The sequence below is a fragment of the Rousettus aegyptiacus genome, unplaced genomic scaffold (assembly GCF_014176215.1).
Source record: "Rousettus aegyptiacus isolate mRouAeg1 unplaced genomic scaffold, mRouAeg1.p scaffold_m13_p_1, whole genome shotgun sequence".
In the NCBI taxonomy this organism is placed as follows: Eukaryota; Metazoa; Chordata; class Mammalia; order Chiroptera; family Pteropodidae; genus Rousettus; species Rousettus aegyptiacus.
The window spans coordinates 28,810,056-28,828,913 of record NW_023416284.1 but is presented as its reverse complement, the minus strand read 5'-3'; the positions used below and the strand labels follow the sequence as shown (position 1 = coordinate 28,828,913).

Below are 18,858 nucleotides of genomic sequence, written 5' to 3'. Positions count from 1 at the left end.
GCCCACTGCCAGTGGCTCTTTTCTTGGGATCAGTATCTGGTAGGAATTCACAGCATCCAGACCCTTTGTGCCAGGGGGACTTTTGTTTTTTTCCTTTCCACATTGGTGGAACTATGTACCCACTGGTACCCACTGACCCTAGCTGTAGGATCCTAAGAACCTTGGACCTTCGTGTGGCCTTGAGCAGTCACCGTCATGCTACCTACTTCTCTAAGGCCCTAGACCTTGCCTTCCTAGAGACTCAAAAGAGCTCTGCGTGTATCTACATGACTGACTGCTTGTATAGTCAGAAGACTTAGATTCCATTTCTTGATTTGTTTTATGTTCAAGCAAATCCTTTTTCTTCTCTGGGCCTATTGCCTCTTTCATGTAGGGGATGATGACTACTCTAACCCACCTTCCTCAGGGTTATTCTCTTGGTGCATTCTAAGCTGGGACAGGGTTCTGTCATAGAAATATGTAGCTGTCTTCCTATGAGGCACCTGGAATTTTAAGTTCTGGTATTTGGCTCTGTGTCGTGAAGACGGGCCCGGGCCCTCCTTCATTGTAGTGCTTGTTTCTTGAATTCACAGGGCTAGGACCACCCACAGGCTAGAGGGCTCCACAACCAGAATGCCTGTGAGTCTGCAGGTGGCAAGTGTACACGCAGGTGACTGGAGCCCTGAGTGGGAATGATAGTTCCATTCTCCTCTGCTTCAGTCAGCCATGGAGTACAGACAGCATTCATTATTGCCACTGAGCCATATCTGAGGCTAAGTATCCAACCTGACAATCTGTCTGTCTAGTCCTTTCTCGAAGTGGCCCCTCTGGTATAGGTCAACCTCCAAGAGGAAGAGGCATGGTTTTACTGAGCTAGACTCTTTCTCCTTGGGTAGAAATGTCTACAGCTGATGTCTACTTTTGAAATTTTGCTGAAGAGGGAGCCTCCCTCTTCCTCAGGGCTAGCCACAGATAGTAGGGCTCCTGGCCTGTGTCAACTAAAAGAATCAGAGTGCCAGGGTTGGCTAAGGGAGAATGTCATAGGTACCCCAAGACCCCTGCCTTTTACTGGCCAGTCCCCCTGACCTAGTCCTTTGTAGCTTCTGCTGCTTCTGGTGACCCCTTCACTCGCAGGCCCTAATGTGATTTTTCAAAAATAGCTGAGCTCAGCAAGCATTTTCATGAATACCAAGGATAAAGAACATGAAAGAAAAATTGAAGGCAATAAAATTATCCAAATATTACAGTTCTGCTTCTTAGGTAACCATATTCTAGCTCCTAAGGCTACCTTTTTTCCTTCAAAACCTTGCTTGACTTTCTTATATTCTTGGTCCCTGGTTCCCAAGGCACATCTTACATAGATAGCCCTTCATCATCTTGGTCTCAGCCAGAATTTCCCTTCCAAGATATTGACTGGTTCTAGTTAATGTCACTTTGCCACCTGGATGTTTGAGAGGAACCTTCCTTCCAGGTAAGATATCTCAGGTCTTAGAGAAGTAAATCCTTACTGTACTGCTTGAAACATGGGGCATCAACTCCCTATTAGTGTCTGTCAAATAATTGAAGAGTAATGGAGGGAGGATTGGGCTGCCCTGAAACTTTCTGGGGTGGAATCTGTCATTTCAAATGAATTCTCATTGCCACGCTTCTTAAAAAAAAGAGTCCGCACTGTGATCTCCACTTTCTTATCTCTTACTCTCAAACATGTTTCAGGCCGCCTTCTGCTCTCCCCAGCCCACTGACGCTAAATTCATTGGGTTTTTCTCAGCTCACATCTGGCTTGACCACTATGCCATTTGGCACTAATGACTTGCATTTTAAGCTCAAAAATCGGTTATATATAGGAGTCCAGAAAGGAAAAACTTGCCTTCACTGTCGTTTAGGTTGACCACGGGGGTTGTGAAGTGCGGTCAAAAGAGCATGCGTGACCTTGGGTAACCAATGCCCTGAAAAGGGTCCAGAAGTCCTGCCCTCTGGGAATGGGGATGGGTTGGATGAGTCCTGACTCAAGGTACATTATCTCCTGTGAGATTCTTGAAGGAGCTGAGGGTATGTGACCTAGAGAAAGGCACTCTGGGGGAAGCTTCCTGGGCCCGCAGATCTTGAGAGGGTTCTGCAAGGAAGAGATGGAAGTCTTAATTCTCTGTAGTTTCCAAAAACATACTTCAGACTCATGAGTGGAAGTTACACGGAGACAGATTTTAGTTTAGAATTAAAGAAGGATGTTCTAAGAATTGAAGGAGTCCAAAATTAGAGCTGGCTGCTGCATGAAGTAGTGAGTTTCTTCTGCGTGGTAATGGTCTGATGGGGTGGTCTAATTTCATTTTAACTCAGTAAAACTTATGAGACATGGGCCCTCTGCTCTTCTCATTCTACTCTTCCCAGGTGATCTTATCTATTCTCATGACTTTAATGTTACTTAAATTATATAGGTGACTTGGTATTTTATATTTGCTGTCCAGAACCCTCTTCAAATCTGGATTTCCTGCTGCCCCTTAGATATCATCCCATATGTCTCCTAGGTACCTCACACTCAACAGATACTTAGTGCTTCCCATGTGTCAGGCATCTATTTAAAACTGCTTTCCCAAACTCATGCCTCCTTCAAGTGGTATACTAGGGAAGAGGCAGTGGTTTGGGCAGAAAGAAAATACACCGTATGTAGAGAATTTAATAATAACAATAAAACTGACTCGATGTTGGTCGGCTCTGGGTGTCAGATATGCTCTCTCTGGCCTTGCCCCTTTCTTTATATCTGTGAGTAGCATGAAGTTAAGCCAAGCCACAACCCTTTGAATTGAGTTCTATCACTTTCTCTCACTGGGCCCCACATCCCTTTTGGTCACCATGTCCCTCTTTACATCTCCAATATTTGTTGCTTGCTCTCTATCTCTACCACTACTGTCTAGTCTCCTTACTACTACCCACTTTTTTAGTGCTATATTTTTGTTACCTCAGAACAGACTTTGTAAATCACAACTCTTCAGCTATACTCCGTTGCCTGTGGCCAAGCTCTTCTCTTAGCAAGAAAACTATCATCTTCCCCAGCTGATATTTCTAGTATCTTCTTTCATCCTTCCATGTACCTCAGTGCTCTAACTTAATGCTCTTTTGTCTATTTCTTTCATTGTCCTTTCCACTGAACAAACTGTGAGCCTCCTTACCAGTAGCAGTTAAGTCTTACTTTTTGAGTCCTAACTGCCTGACTCTTATTAAACATCAGTAAATGTTTGGATGAATGGATTTGTGTGGGTAAAATGGCATTATCAGTTCAAAGGGGAGATAGTTATAAATTCTAATTTAAAGAAAAAATGAGAACAGATTCTTGGTTTAAATTCTGACTCCTTCTTATCAACCTGCATGGTCTCTTCTCTATCTACAGAAAGCCTGTTGCTAGAGACCTAAATGAGAACCGAAGCCCCTGCCTGCCCAGCTATCTCTAAATCACATTCTCTTTCTCCCCTCCTGTCTTACATCTCTGCCTCTCCGCTATAACAAAACAGTAATAACAAACTAGCGTACTGGAAAGAACAAAGGCTTTGGAGTGACACGGGCCTGGGTTCAGTTCTTGGCACTATCGTTTTTTATCTGTGGGATCTTAGGTGTAACCCCTCTGAATCTCATTTTCTCATCTGTAAAATGTAGGCCGTAGTACCTAGCTCATAGTAGCATTCCGAAGAGTAATGTGAAAGTGTAAATAAGATAATTAATATATTGTAGGCAGTCAAAAAATTGTAGATATTATTTCAAATAGAGTCTTAAGATTCTCACATCTGGATCTGAGGGCTGGATCTGGAGTGCAGTTTCCAGGGTGCTGGAGTCGGGGTGCCTTTCTTGGGTGGGGCGGGACCCATGGCTAATGCATTGGCCTTTTGAGGTCTGTTTGTTCTGTGGACTTTACTGGATTTCCTAGCTTAAGACTCCGTGCCCAGGACATGGGTGTGCCCAACTTGTTCTCTCTTCCCTTTCTTGTAGGCTCCCAGGCCAGTGCCAGTACTTGGGCTTGCCAGTGGCAGATTACTTCAAGCAGTGGATTAATCTGAAAAAGGTACTGTGTCTTAGCCATACTTGGGCGCTTCCTCTGGTCCTCCTATGCCTCAGGTCTCCCCTCCCTTGCTGCCTTTTCTCATTTCTATTCTGTTCTTTTTGTTGTTCACCTCTTTCCTTTTTTTTGTTCTTCTTTTTTCTCAACTTCCCTCTTTCCTCTTCCCTAGCTAATATGCACTAGAAGGTTGTGGCTATTTCCGGGAGTGGGGAGCTTGGGGACCAGGCTGTTGGCCAGGTTATAATACTTACCTACTTTGTGTGTCAGGCAGATGTCCAGAAAAGTCCCAATTCAGGGGGGTTTCCAAATCCTTACTGGATCTCTAAGCTAAATTTCCGGTTTAAGCCACATTACCTCTAAAAGAGATGTGGTGCTAGCTGAGCCTCCTGGAAAATATCCTCCTTTAATGTGATCATGAGTGTGGCCTCTGACCCTCCTGACTGGCCCCGGTATCTTTTTCTGGTTAGGAGGTAGAGTTGGTTCAGGCTGGCTATGGTCCTGCCTAGCCACAGCAGACCCCTGCTTGCACGAGAAGGGCCGTGGAAACTAGGGCCCGTTCCCTGTGGGCATGAGGGAGGACACTAGCACTAATGCAGCACCAGGCCCCTGGGGAGTGGGTTGAGGCTGCGAGCCCTGGCAGAGGGTGAATTATTCATAAAACTCCCCTTTCCTTGTGTGTGCTATACTTCCTAGGTGAGCAGAGGAAAGGAGGTGTAGGAATAGACTCCCCAGATCTCTGTTCTGATGGGATTCTCGCTCAAGGAGGCCCAATTCACTAGGGAGGCTCATCCCCATAAATCCATCTGACATAAGATCAACAGCCCTCGGGCAGCCTCAGGAAGCCCATACCACTAGTCAGTTGTGACTCCCAGGGAGCCTCAGAGAAGGGAGAGATTATTGGAGGGTCAGGCTAGGATTGTAAGTATTTTAGTCTGAAACTGGGCATGTTCAAGGGAGGCGAGATACGGATCTGAGGAGGAGAGAAGGCTTTCTAGGCAGGGGGAGCAGTGTGCCTTTGGTGTATGTGGGACTGGAGCTAAGCGAGCACATGGATTAACAGTGGGAGAGAATGACCTTGGACTTTTCTCATAGGTTTCAGGGCATCCATTCTTTGTGGCAATATTTGTGAACTCCTTGCTTTCCCCTGGTATGCAGGTACTCTGCACTCTGGCTTGTTTGGACTATGACCCCTGCCCACTTCTCCTACTTATCTCCCATGCGCCTGAACAACAGCTACTTCCTACCTGCCATCTTTGGCTGAGGAGGCCAGGTTCTGTCTTACCTTTGGGCCGTGGCCTGTGTGTGGCCTTACCGCTCTCTGAAGTGTCCCCCAGTCATCTTCATGAGGCATATTCCTTCTCCTTAAAGATTCAGCTCGGGTATCACTTTGCTGAGAAGCTTAACTGTCAGTCTCTTGCCTTTAGGCTCCTTGACACTTTGGATCTTAGAGTGTTGAAACGGAGTCTGTGTATGTTTCCTTATGGACATGTCCATCTGGAACACAGACTGAGTTTGGTTCCTTTCTGTGTCCCTGGTGGCCATTTCAGGGCTAGGTACAGTGTATGCGCTCAGGAATGACTGCTGGCTGGCTGGCTGGTCTTTGAGAGCTTTCTCCATAGAGACCCTCTCACACGGGGCTTGGCAGTACTGCTCAGGTGGGTGTGGCTAGGCCTGTGCTTCTAGAATACGGCGTGTGAGCTGTCAGAGTGCATCTGAGGCTGCTTGCTGGCCTCAGCAAATGCAATGTGAAGGCCCGGCGAGGCGAGGCAGGCGCTGACCATGAACAATTGCTCTGTGAAGTTCACTAGACTTTTTGGTGTGTGGATAGCTCTCTGCCTCTAGGTTTGTTGGCAGAAAGGCAGGAAAGCAGCCGACCCATGTGGTAACATTGCCACTCAGGGCTACCTTGGTGCTGCTGGGGGTAGAGGCGGGCTGTCCTGAGCCTATTTAGCTTAGTTAGCTTGGTTGTCTGCCAGACTGCGCTGAGCCTTAGAGGGGGAATGGGCACAAGGGGAAACTGAGGACTCTAATTGTAGTTGGCCTTGTGGTTGCCTCTTGGGAGGTAAACTGAGCAGGTCTAGGAACCATAAGGGGTCTAACTCCTTCCTTTCTGTGCTCCAGCCGTATCATGTTCCAGCGGTGCTTGAAGGTGCAACAGGAGAGATGTCTTAATTCCAGATTTTAGTCCAGTCCTTGCCAGCAGCCATTCAGCTGCAGGGCCCTGGAGGTCCAGGGGCATGGTGATCTTTCTGACCTTATTACTGTGTGACTTGGGACAGGCTGCACAAAGCTTCCTGTTCCCTTAAAAAGAGTAACAATAATAGCAAAGCCCAAGAGGTCATTGTCAAGGTTGTGGAAGTATTGTGCAAAAGCCTAATTCCATGCCTTCTTTATTCATGTGTGGCCTATCCCTTGACTGTCTACAGGGTCCTCCCTTGTCCTTGATCTTACTTTGTCCTCCTCCTTTCCTTCCTTCTCCCCTCCTTAAATCCCCTTACAGAGCTTTGCCCCATGAAAAAAGGTGGAGAGGGTTCTGGTCTGTTTGGCCTCCTAGGCCTGCCTAGTGTGTGAGTAACTGGGACTGAATTTACCATCCCTATTTCCTAAATCCTCTAATCTAAGGAGAGGTAAAATGTTGTCTTTCAGCTCCCCTCTTCTGTTCAGAAATGGTGTGAGTTGCTTCAGGAAAGAGCAGTTTTGCAGCTTTTCTTTCCTTTTTATTTTTTTTGTGAGGCAGCCCTTAGTTGACCTCATAGATTGCAAGGTCAGTTTATAATCCCTTATTTTTTATTTTTTATGCCTACAGCACCTGGTCTTCCTAGGTAGTCTCCCATCTAAGTACTAACCAGGCCTGACCTCTGCTTAGCTTCCAAGATCAGACAGGATCAGGCTTGTTCAGGGTGACATGGCTGTAGACAAGAGTGTCTTTTCAATGACCAGGTTTCTGCATCTCCTGCCTCCATCTACTTCCCCTGTAGCAGAGTGGAGCAAGCCAATGTTTGCTGACATTTGGAGTGTCATCGAATGATCTTATATTCCTTTTGAACTGCCAGCTTAGAAAATACTTGCGGCTCTGCTCCCAGCTCCCTCCATGAGGTCACAGCTGTCACTGAGGGGCCAGAAGAATACACATACCCACACACATATACACATGGCATAAATATGCACACGTTTAGTCATGTGAATGAACATACCCAAGTGGGCACTCTCAAAATTGTATGTAGATACCGATATATGCATACATGTATATACACATATTCACATAGTCACCTGCAGAAATGTGTGAAATGATACACAGACACGAATGTATTTATACATACATATTCACAAAGTCTAAAGACACACGCACATATAGAAACACCCATCTTTATCAATAAACAAATATTCTTGAGTTTCTTCTGAGTTTCCAGATACTGTGCTAGGCCCAGGAGATATAACAGAAAAGATGGATATTAAATAATTTCAGTTGGGTTGTAATACTAAAAAAAATTCAGAGTCATGGTTTTGTTTCATCAGAGGACCTGACCTAGTGGGGTGGGGTCGAAGAATGGTTTTCTGAGAAAGGGTGGCCAAGCCGAGATCTGAAGTTTGGATAGGAGTTGAAGGATGAATAAGCATGTGGCAAGGCCCTGAGGTGAAAAGCCTGGCAGCTTCATGGAACTAGAATGTAAGTTCCATGAGAGCAGAGAATTTTTGTCTCTTTTGTTCACTGTTTTATCACCATCACTTTGAATAGTTCCTGGCGCACGGTAGATATTTAATCATTACTTGTCGACACACGGTGGATGTGAGAAAGAGAGGAGAGTGACATGAGATGAAAGTGGAAGGGAAAGCAGGAGCTTACAGACCACACTTCAGATTTTGATCTTTATCCTTAGGGTAAAAGGAAGCCACTAAAGGGCACTAACCATAGGAAAGAAGAATCCTCAGATTTGCATTTTAAAAAAGCCCTCTCTGGCTTCAGGGTAGAGAGAGCTAAGAGTAGATGTAGGGGACCAGTACTGGTTTTTCTTAATTGGGCTGCAGTTGGCATGTTGGGGTGGGAGAAATCATTGTGCGAACATCGCTGAACTTGTAGCATCCTTGGCTCCCGTTCATTGAATGTCAGTAGTGCCCTTTTCCAAGTCATTGTGGCAATCAAAAATGTCCCTTCTCCCCATATACACATACCTTTCTAAAGGCCTAGATGGGTAGGAGTAGAGAGGTACTATATCCTTGCATGAGAACCACAGTTTAGATTAATAGCAGTGGAAATGTACAGAAATGGACCAATTCTAGAATGTTAAATGATACACTCAGTTCTGCTATAATGTAACATGTATGTCCCTAAAAATCATCATGCTATGGAAAGTTGTAATAAAAATGGCATTAGGAGCACAATACTCAAACTTCATCAGTGACACATTAAAATGCTAGGGATCTAATAAAAATGGTAACATAATTTTATACATGTTGAATGATTAAAAAATACATAAATACTTCAATAAATGTGGCACTGTACCTGAAGTTTGCTTACTGAAATGGGCATAGCTTGTGAGTTACTATGACGTGGAAGAAAAATTCTCTGGAATTTGATGGAAAGTTTTAACCTGATGAATGTGGCTTATAACACATGTGGTGATCTGGGTAGCTGGTATATGTTTGAGGTTGTATGCATGCATGTGTGCATTTTATACATTGCACAGCTCTGTTCAGTAGGGTATAGTTAGTTTCCTGTGCTTATCTGGTATTGCTTATGGACAGAATCATACATAAACAAATGCTAAATTGTTCCCTAATGCATCAGTTGCATTGGAACAGATTTTTACTTTCAAAGTGAGTGTTATAGCAGAACTGACTATACAATAGATGGTAAATGTTGATTGATTGGCTGTAAGGGTTGAGGATGAAGGAGGCGACCATGATGACTCCAAGGGTTATGATTTGAGCAGCTGGGTAAATTGGAATGAATGTAGTGAGACAATGGAAGAAGGAGAAGGTTTAGGATTGGAAGAGAAGATGAAATCAGTGTGGAACATTTTAGGTTTAGATGCCTTTGAGGCATTCCAATGAAGCTGTTGAGAAGGTAGTTGAATATATAGGTGTAGGGGGGGGGGGCACTGGGATAAGGTCCAGATAAGAGATACAGATTTGGGGGAGTTATTTGTGTAGGAATGATAATTGAATCCATAGTTGTGGAACATATGGAGTGAGAAGAAGAAAAGATAGCCTAGGGTAGAACATAGAGAAATACAAACATTTGATAGAGAAGGAAAGTCAGAAATGGAGAAGTGGTCACTAATAATAGTAATAATAGTTTTTATTTTTTTACTGCACTTTGTGTGCTAGAGCTCTGTTGTCTAATATAAAGGGTTTGCCCCACTATCTGAAAGTAGAACATTCCTGTGAAACCTTTTGTAAGTCGAAATGGCATAAAGCAAAGAAGCAATTACCATGAATTTATATGGAAAAAATTTTGAGCATTCCCAGACCAAAAATAACCTACCAAATCATACCAAACAACACATAAAACCTAAAACAATACTAAAATGTAGTAAAAGCACTGCTGCCGCCTCTATAACAGCTTGCTGCAAAACAAACGTGAAACACTGTTTTTGCTTTTCGCCTTTTTTTTTTTTTTTTTTGGTAAAAGCAAAAAATCTTCGGATTTCTTTCTGTTAGTGAAATCAGGTGCTAATGTAGGTCTTTCATAAAGGTAAAGAGGAGTAACGTGAATATTCAAAAAGCAGGGAGTACCTGTAGTTGCCACTAGCCACCTGTAGCAGTAAATCACTTGAAAGTAAAATGTATGATTGAGGAACAATATTTTTATTTTATTTAATGTTAATTAAATGTAAGTTAAAATTTTTCTTGAAGAACTCTTACATGTATTTAGGACCACCTGGGTTAGTGATCTACATTTTCGACCGTTAACTTTAAAATTTAAGTATTTCTGAAGAAGATTTAGCATCCGAATTGAGATATGTTGTAAATGTAAATAACACACAGTATGAAAAAATACAAACTACTTCATTAATAATTTTTATATTGATTACATGTTGAAATGATAGTCTCTTTACTAACTTAAATAAAATATATTAAAATTATTTCATATGTTTCTTTTTACTTGAACTAGACATTCAGTTCATAGATTACTATGTGGCTCACATTATATTTGTGTTGGACAGCACTGTGCTAGACACTATGCTTGTGTACCTCCGTTACCTAATCCTCACGACAACCCTGTACAGTAGTTACTATTATTTTTCGCATTTTAAGGTTGAGAAAACTGAGGCACAGAGTGATGATTAAACTTGCTCGGTGTCTCACATTGTTACATGACAGAGCTAGAACTTAAATTTAGTTTTACCGGACTCTTCATACTAAAGAGAGTAAAACAGAGTAAAAAAGGGAGTAAAAGAGTAGTAGAAGAGGTGACTGGGAGAGTGTGGTGTCACAGAAACCAAGGAAAGAAAGCATCTTCAGAGAAAGAGGGCCAGTCAGCTCAGAGAGAACCACGTGATGTAAAGACTGAAATATGAGCACCAGACCTAGGCACAAGGACCTCGGCGGCCTTAGCGAAAACGCTTGCCGGCATGATAGAGGCAGGAGACAAATTGGAGTGAATTGAGAAGTAAATGAGGAGATAGAAAAATTTTAACTTTTTTAGCAATGTGACTTTGAAGGAGAGAAAGGACAGGAGCTGTGGTGGGGCAAGTGTGGGGTCGAGGCAGGTTTTGCGTTTTAAGATAGAAGACGTGCTTGTTTGTAAGCACTATTAGAGAAGGAAAGGTTGAAAATATGAGCAAGAGAGGTCTCTGAGATAGTGAGAGGAGATGGGTTAGAAAACCCAGGTTCCTGAAATTGGCCCTCTTTAGGATAAAGGTCCCCTCTCCCGTTGTGATGGGAGGAGGAGAAGATGGATGCATACAGATGCAGGTAGGCTTGTGGATTTGGTGATGGCTAGTTGAAGTAATTCTCATCCAATGGTTTTTATTTTTCTCTATGAAGTAGGAGATGAGTCAATTGCTGATAGCTAATGGGAGGCTTGGGGAGGTTTACAGAACGTGGAAAAGGATTGCTATAGTTTTAGTAAAGAATAAACGTGTGAGCTAACTTGAGAAGTGTCGTAGGATTTCTAGGCAGTGTTGAGGGTCCAGTTGAGGTTGACAGCAGTAATTCATAATGGAACCACTCCGTTCAGTTGCATGACTGTATTTAGCAGAGCTCAGCTGCCTGGCTGTGGACATGTGGAAGGCAGACATTTAGATTCACCCAGAGTGGAGATTTTCCCAAGAAATACGACGAAAAGAACAATATCAAGATAATGGTTGCCAAGGTAGACTGGGATCTAAGCCGAATATTGAGGGAAGAGAAGACAGCAGGGGTCCCAATGAATGTGGAAAAAGTAGATAGGTCCTAGTAAGATAAGGAGCAGGCATATTGAGTATAGTCAGGCATGCCAGATAGAAGGATAAGAGATTACGGTTAGACAGTGGGATATCTGAATTAGTGATTTCAGAAGTAGGGCAGTTATAGGTGTTGGTAAGTTCTAAGGTATGCCCATGCGACTGGGTAGCTAAGGTTGGATTGAGGAGAATGTTAATGTAAATAAGAAAATAAGAGGTCAAGAAATGGTTAGGTCAGACGAGACCTCCATAAGAGTGTGAATCTGGATATATACATGCATGCATGATACACACACACACACACTTACTGCATATGCATGGACGCACAGGTATAAATGTGAGTACAAATGCATGCCTGCACATATACATACAATTCATGTACCTTCAGGCTAAATCATGCAAGTATGAGTACGTACACTCACAAATGGCGTGGAATTCTCGCCGATGCCTGGGCCTGTTTAGATAGGCTTTGGGGAAGCAGGCATGCAGCCTTAGGAGGATTCTGAGTCAGTCCTGACATACAGGGCTCAGCCAGTCATGGTGAGAAGTTGTAGGGACGTGGGGGTCACCTAGAATTTGACAGACCCAGCTGTGCCAGGGTACAAAGATTGCTGCTCCCCTTTTCCTTTGCTCTCTGTGCTACATGTCCTGCTATAATTTCTTCTGAGTGCTCTGAAGGGAGTGAGTTGGGACCAATTGTGACAGAGTAAGGAAGAAGAGACCTTCTTGGGTCCCTCGAAGAAGTATTTCTGTCTCCTCCACCCCTGGGAGTGGATAGCAGGAGAAGCTGCTGAAGGCAGAGTTGGTGTCTACAATTGAGTATGACTTTTCCTGACCTTGGAGCATTCAGAGTCCCAATCAGCATGGTAATAAATTAAGGGCTTATGGAGGAATAAATTCTCAGCCTTAATGAAGTTCTTTGCTGGGGGCCATAGGCAGGTCAGCAGGTCAGGATGATGCAGATTGGAGGCTCCAGCGCATAGGCGACGCTAGCTAGGAAGCCATCAGAAGTGGAATGATCTGAAATTCTGTTGGCCAGGTCACTTTTTTGGTGCTGTGGGGATAAAGCTGCATGAGTGATAGCCTGACAGAATCTGAGACTCTTTATAGAATGGCAACTGCATGGTGCTGGCTGCCGAGGCCCTGACTGGGGCTACTTAAAAGCTAATTTGGAAAAAACAAGAACAAAACAAAAATAAAAAGCAAGAGAGGCGTGAAGATGTAGGAACCCTGAAGGGTGTTTGTTTTATTTTGGAGGGGGAGGAGCACTTGGTGGTAGGAACCAGGCTAGGGCCCTGCGCCAGGTCATTCGTATCATCTGAAGTACATACCGTTGTCTTTAGGGCGGTAGGCAATTATAGGCTGCTCTCCTGGTGGGAGCCAGGTGTGAGTCCAGGTAGATCAGAGCCTCTAGCTGTCTCTGGGAAGAAATACGTGCTTATAGGTCAGGACATAGGCATGAGGTATAAATGAGGGAGAGGTAGGACACAGACATGGGACAAGGAAAGAGAAGGTGAGTAGGAGACCAGTCCAGAGCTTGCTGTTGGATTTGATGCTGAAGTCCTAAGATGGGCCAATCTTGGGGGCTGGAGGCTCCTGAATTGTAGAGCTGCAACTAGAACCCAGGCCTCAAGACTTCGCATCCTGAGCCTTTTCTCTTTTTATCCCACCCTCTGCAACATCTGCCCTTGGGGTTGAGCTCTTGGGACATAGTCCAGAGATAGCAGAAGGAACAGTGCTGTATTTGGAGTCAGGGGCAGCTGGAGCTAAAGAGAATGTCTCCTTTCTTCTCATCTCCCTGCCCCCATGGTGGTGCCCTGCCTGGGCTTTTCCTTTAAATATGTCTTACAGCTGTCTGAACTCTGAAATTTCTTTCACTCCTTCCCTCGCCTTGTTAACATGTGTTGCCTTTGGGGTAATCAGGGAAAAAATATTATGTCCTTTTACAATTACCGGGTTTTGGAATATTAAAATGTCTCGCTGCATCGGCACTGTTATTTTGATTGGTATTCTAACCTTTGACTAGCCCATAAAGCGCGCCGCTCCTGAAGCCAATATTGCAGGACTGAAATTTAATTCCGAAATGATTCCAGATAATAGGGAGACAGATAATATATGCATGAAGGATATTATGTTTGGACTAACTGCAGCAGGGCCAGGGCTGGGGAGCTGAATAATAGCCCAGAGTGAGTTATAATCTGTGGGACAGAAATGCCTTACTGTCAGGGCCAGGAGAGGAACTCTTAAATCAAAGGCCTGGGAAAGGGTGCAATTGTACTGTGCTTGTTTTGACAGGAAGAACATCAGAGCCAAGAGCGTAGGTCTGGAAGGCTGTGGCCCATCCTTTCTCTTGAGTAAGATACCCAGGACCCTGGATGATGTAATTCACTGCAGCATCCCGTCTTCATATCTCCTGTCCCTCTAACAATCCAGCCATATCAAACTTCTTGCTGCTCTTCAAATATACATGACTTTGTATATTTACCTTTGGTTATTCTGTTTGCTTTGCCTTTCTCCTTTTGGTGTGTTGGGAAAACTCCTGTTCATCCTTCAAAACCCTCCTCTGTGAAGCCCTCTCTGTTATTCCCCCACTTCTGGTAGACATAGTTAATCACCTCCTCCTTTATATGACTTCAGTACTTTGTAATGAGTGTCTCACATGCTCTTGTAATTATCTGCTTACGTGTTTATGTTTCCTATGAGACCGTGAGCCACTTGAGGTCTACATACCACCTAGCTATATTTCCAGTGCTCAGCACTGGGCCTGGCACACACTAGGGATCAACAAGCATTAATTGGACCCACACTGAATATAGAGCTGGACTAATGAGCTCCAGAGTCCAGATGCCTATTCTCCTGCCAGATTTCCCAGACAAACAGACTTTGAGAAGTTAAGCAACTTGCCTAAGGGCACATAGGCAGGAAGAGGTAAACCTAGGGTTTAAACCCTGGTAGGTATGTTCGTTTCCCCAGAACCATGTATCTTAGGCCCGTGAATAGGCCTTAGGAATTGGAAGGCAAGATAGGAAAGACAGAAACTCACCTCCCTGATTCCTTTCTTCCATAGTTCAGAACTGGAGTCCTCTTTGCTGGAGACTGCATTGGGATTAGCATTCATGGGACTCAAGTCCTAGCAAGGACTGCGCCTCCTGTTGCTGCTCAAGACATTTGAACAGTTATTTCACACAAAAGACACTTTTCTCTTATGAGTTTGTAACTAAGGATCAGGAAAGTACCCTGAGAAAGGTACCTAAGTGTGGTTTTAGAGAGCTCTTAGAGAGGTAGGCAAGCAGAGTACATGGAGCTCTTAGTAATGTCTGAAAATTTCACAGACATTCCCTCCCCTTAAGTACTTGGTAGAACTTAACATTTTGTATGTATAGTGATAAAGAAAGTACATAATGAAAAAAGCTACAATGAATTTGGTTGGCTTTTAAATTTTGTTAATTATAATACTATCTATTTGTCCATAAGCCTGGATAGATAGTATGTGGCTATATGTGAGACTTAGCCTTCACTTAGTCTTCAGGTAATACTTGCTGTATACACCGGCACCTGGGGATATGGCTCACAGGCCTCTTGGTGTAAGAGAAAGATCTTTGGAGTCAGATGAATGTAGCTCAAACTTCTAATGTCACTACCAACTAGCTGTGTGATCTGGAGCAAGTTTCTTAACCTCTTTGAACCTATGAAAGATGACTAATATCTGATACATAGAACTTAGGCTCTGGAGTCCAGTAGGTTTGATTTAGAATCTTAACTCTAGACTTAATAGCTGTGGAGTTTTAGGAAAGTCACTTTACTCCTTTCAGCCTGTTTTGTCCTCTGTAAAACAGGAAAAACAGTATCCACTTTTAGAATTGTCCTGGGCCTGAAATGATAGCACTATGCCTCTGTTCCTCTCTTGTCCTTGCACTGAGCACTAGAGATAACATGACTGAGCTACAGGGGTGAAGGAGACAGGACCTCAAGGTAGACATACAAGCCTTTGTGGGCAGGAACTAGGAAAAGAGGGTCCCCAGAAGAATTCAGGGAGTACCAGGGAGGAGGAGCCTAATGCCATACTTGGACTAAGTACCCACAGCTCCCACTAAGGAACAGAGTATTCATTGCCCTTGATTCCAGCTGCATGCCTGTCTGTCCAATGAACTACAGTCACAGTCACTTTTGGACATTTCCTGGCTCTATCACCCACCTGTGTTTTGACCTTGGACAAGTTACTTTCCTCCTTAAAAACCTTTATATTCTCATTTATGTGTAAAGTGAAGATAAATAATAATAATAATAATAAACAGATGCCGCTTTAAATGTATTATATAAATTTAAAACTCAATCCTTAAACAACTCTATAAGTACTATTAATAGCCATCTTAGGAAAATGAGGAAAATGTGGTACAGAAGGGTTAAGTACTTTCCACAAAGTTCAACAGCTAGTAAGTAATGGAGTAGGCCTGTGAATCTAGGCAGTAGACTCCAGAGACCATGCTCTGAGCTTATTTGCTCTTTTCCCTCCAATTCAAAGGAGGGAATAATCATTTCACCAGGGGTGCAGGGAGGAAAGTCAACAAAAGTTTCATTGAGGAAACATTTAAGTTGAGCCTTGAAAGATGAGTAGGTTTTCAGAAGAGGCATTCCAGACAGAGGGAGCAGTGAACAGAGGCCTGGAGGGGTGAAATGGCTTGGTGGATTAGGGCACTAACAGCAGTTTTCAGGGTTTTTAGGCTACTGCTGTGGCCAGCCCTGTATATGCCTTTTACCAGAGGAAAAGCAGAACAAACAACCCTAGTAAGAAACCATTGCCCGATGTCTAGAGTGGAGCCAGCCTAAGCTGCCTTCTAAGAATAGGCAGTGGCTCCAGAAAACTGTCATGTTTATGTCCATGTGAGGGAAGAAAGAGCCAATAGGCCCAGGATAGCAGGGAGGGAAAGAGGCCCCTTGCCTCGTAGTGTTATTTGCTATGAACAGTCTGAGACTACTATGCTGGGAGACCTCAACATCCTATCCTTACAGCAAATGTGGCACATCACAGTGTGAGGAATCAATTAGATAAGTTTGTAAAGCTCTTTAAGTGCTGGTGCTCAGTTGTTGGTGGGCAGTCTTAGCCAAGGAGCTGAGCTGGTCTGCTTTGTTCTGCATCCTGGGTGACTATGGCCAAAAGGGGAAAGGAACAAGGGAAGGAATCAGCTCAAGGCAGCTGGGATTCTTTCTTTCTTCCTGAGGTTCCCTGCTGCTGCTACAAATCAACCTCTACCCTGGAATTGCTTGCAGTGCCCTCTGTGGCAGGTCTTAAGAACAAGGCCTACCATGTGGTCTGTCTGCCTCTCGCTGGTAGCTGCTCAGAGTCTGTGCCCTGTCAAATGCCCTGTCAACCTCTTCATCTTGGTCCCACTGTGAGTCTCCTCTGTCTTTCTCTTATGTCCTTGAGGAAGTGAATTCTGAGCTCGCTCTGGAGCAGGGAAGAGAGAGGAGTTCTCTTGGGTCCGTTTGGGGCCTAGATTTAAACCTAGGCATGCTGCCTGTAGAGCCCATCATTACCCTCAGGCTAGATGCGAGGGCCCGCAGTAGCCCAAGGTTCATGCCTCTTGGTTATTGTGTATGGCCTGATCTGCACCTGTGTAGGACCATGAGCCACTCAAGGAAAGGAACTATATCTCCTGCTTCTCTGAATCCACAGAGCAAGGCAGGCAGAGAGGACCTCAGGAGGGTAGTTGATGCTGTGGAAGAGCTGAGGCACTTTGAGGGAGAGGTGAGGTGAGGTAAGACAAGGCGAGGCAGCAGAGGAGAGGTGGATTCATCAGTGCTCAGTATTAAGTCTGCAAGAACTAAGGAAATCCTTTAAAACCTTCTCTCAGGTTTTTTGTTGTTGTTTTTTTTCTTTCTGTTATTTTGTTTATTTGCTATTAATGTTGTTACTACTCTGGACCCTGGAAGCTGGAAGGAGTTACATGAAAGGAATAAAACAAGGAGACTTCCTTGAGAGCAGGAGGCACAGCAAGCCTCCCATCTTCCACATTGCCCTGCAGACCACTCTTGAAAGGCAGGTTTGACCACATCTACTGGTATCTGTAACAGAGCACCAACATACTGAGCCCCGATTGGTGCCAGCCTCTGTGCAGGTACTTTACACACGTTATTACATTTAATCCTCACAGCTACTCAGCAGGGAAGGGACTGTTGTCTCTATTTCATGGGTGCTGAAATAGAGACTCAGAGAGATTAAAAAGCTCGTCCAAGGCAACATGGCCAGGATGTAAATCCAGGTTCTTCTTCCATGGCTTCCTTCTTGTCGCTTGTTCCATAGTAGGTACCACCTGAAGGTAGTTGCTGTAGTCTGGCCTGGTTTAAGCTGGAGGCTTGGGCAAACACAGACCAGCCAGTATTAGTTGTATTGGTCAGTGAAAGTCAGTAATTGGGGAAGGATAGGAATTGGCCTCATACTCCAGGTCTCTTGGGAAGGACACTTATTCTATAGGGATTGTCTGTGTGTGTAAGAGGATGTGCCCATGTATACATGCATGTCTAGATGTATTTAAGGAAGTGTATGCCTCCATGTGGGGATGTTTGTGTCTGTGTATACTCAGGTGTGTGTACAACCCACACATGGGAATATAAGTGAGGGTGTAGGTATGGGACCTGTGGTCTGACCCCAGGCACCTGGACAGGGGCAGATGCTCTCTAGAGGACAGCATGGTGCAATGCAAAGAACCCTGGACTGAACTCGAAGCTAGAAGATTAAGACATGGACTCTAGTGTCAAATTGCTCGCCCTTGCTGAGGCCTCTGTTTCCTAATCTAACAAATAAGACAGCTAGATGGAATGATCTCTTCTTGTGCTCTCTTCTACCTTTGCCACCGTGAGATCTTTCATGATGCCTTAGGTTTCCTCTTTTTGCTTCTAGCAAAAAAGAAAAAAGAGAGAGACAGATGCCAAGGAAGGAGAAGGAGAAGTCCCTCTTTTACCCTACCTACTTTGATCGCTAGCCTTGGGACTACTCTACTGTCTCACTGGGAAAAGCTGAGGGTCCTGGGAGGGCAAGGCATTGCCTGATGTTAGGTCAGGAAAGTTGGGAACTCAGGTGTTAGGGAGGCATTTGGACAGCTGGCATCTGTCACTGTTGTGGGGCGGGGGCTGAACTGGAGCTGAATGCCATTAGGCTTTGGGCTTCTTTATGAGAATATGGAGTGAGGAGAAGCTTTGTTGTCTTCCTGCTTCTTTGGGAGACAGAGAGAGCCTTCAGGCAGAGTGTAACCCAGACTCTTCCTCTAGCCTTTGATCCCCTTTGTTGGTTGTCTTGGCAGGTGCAGAGTGATGGCCAGGTAGACCAGGAAAGGTAATTGGACATGTGTTCATATTCACATGGGACTGTTCCTGCTCAACCTAGGGTGGTGTAAGCTCAGCTGGCCTGCTTTCAGCTCTCTTGGGGGAAGAATGGTTTAGGGCCGGTGC

At 44.4% G+C, this 18,858-nt stretch overlaps 1 protein-coding gene and 1 pseudogene across 10 annotated transcripts in view; one reads left to right on the top strand and one right to left on the bottom strand.

Annotated features, from left to right (window-relative positions):
- ERI3 (ERI1 exoribonuclease family member 3) overlaps positions 1-18,858 on the top strand; it is a 121,433-nt gene that overhangs the window by 59,775 nt on the left and 42,800 nt on the right. For 9 of the 10 annotated variants that reach the window (XM_036232978.1, XM_016123493.2, XM_016123491.2 and 6 more), the window contains one exon: positions 3,955-4,027. The exons of the other annotated variant lie outside the window; for it this stretch is intronic. In XM_036232978.1, the coding sequence (XP_036088871.1) occupies positions 3,955-4,027 (73 nt within the window). The remainder of the gene's footprint in view (positions 1-3,954; positions 4,028-18,858) is intronic. 10 annotated transcript variants of the gene reach the window in all.
- LOC118605256 lies at positions 6,822-6,941 on the bottom strand (annotated as a pseudogene).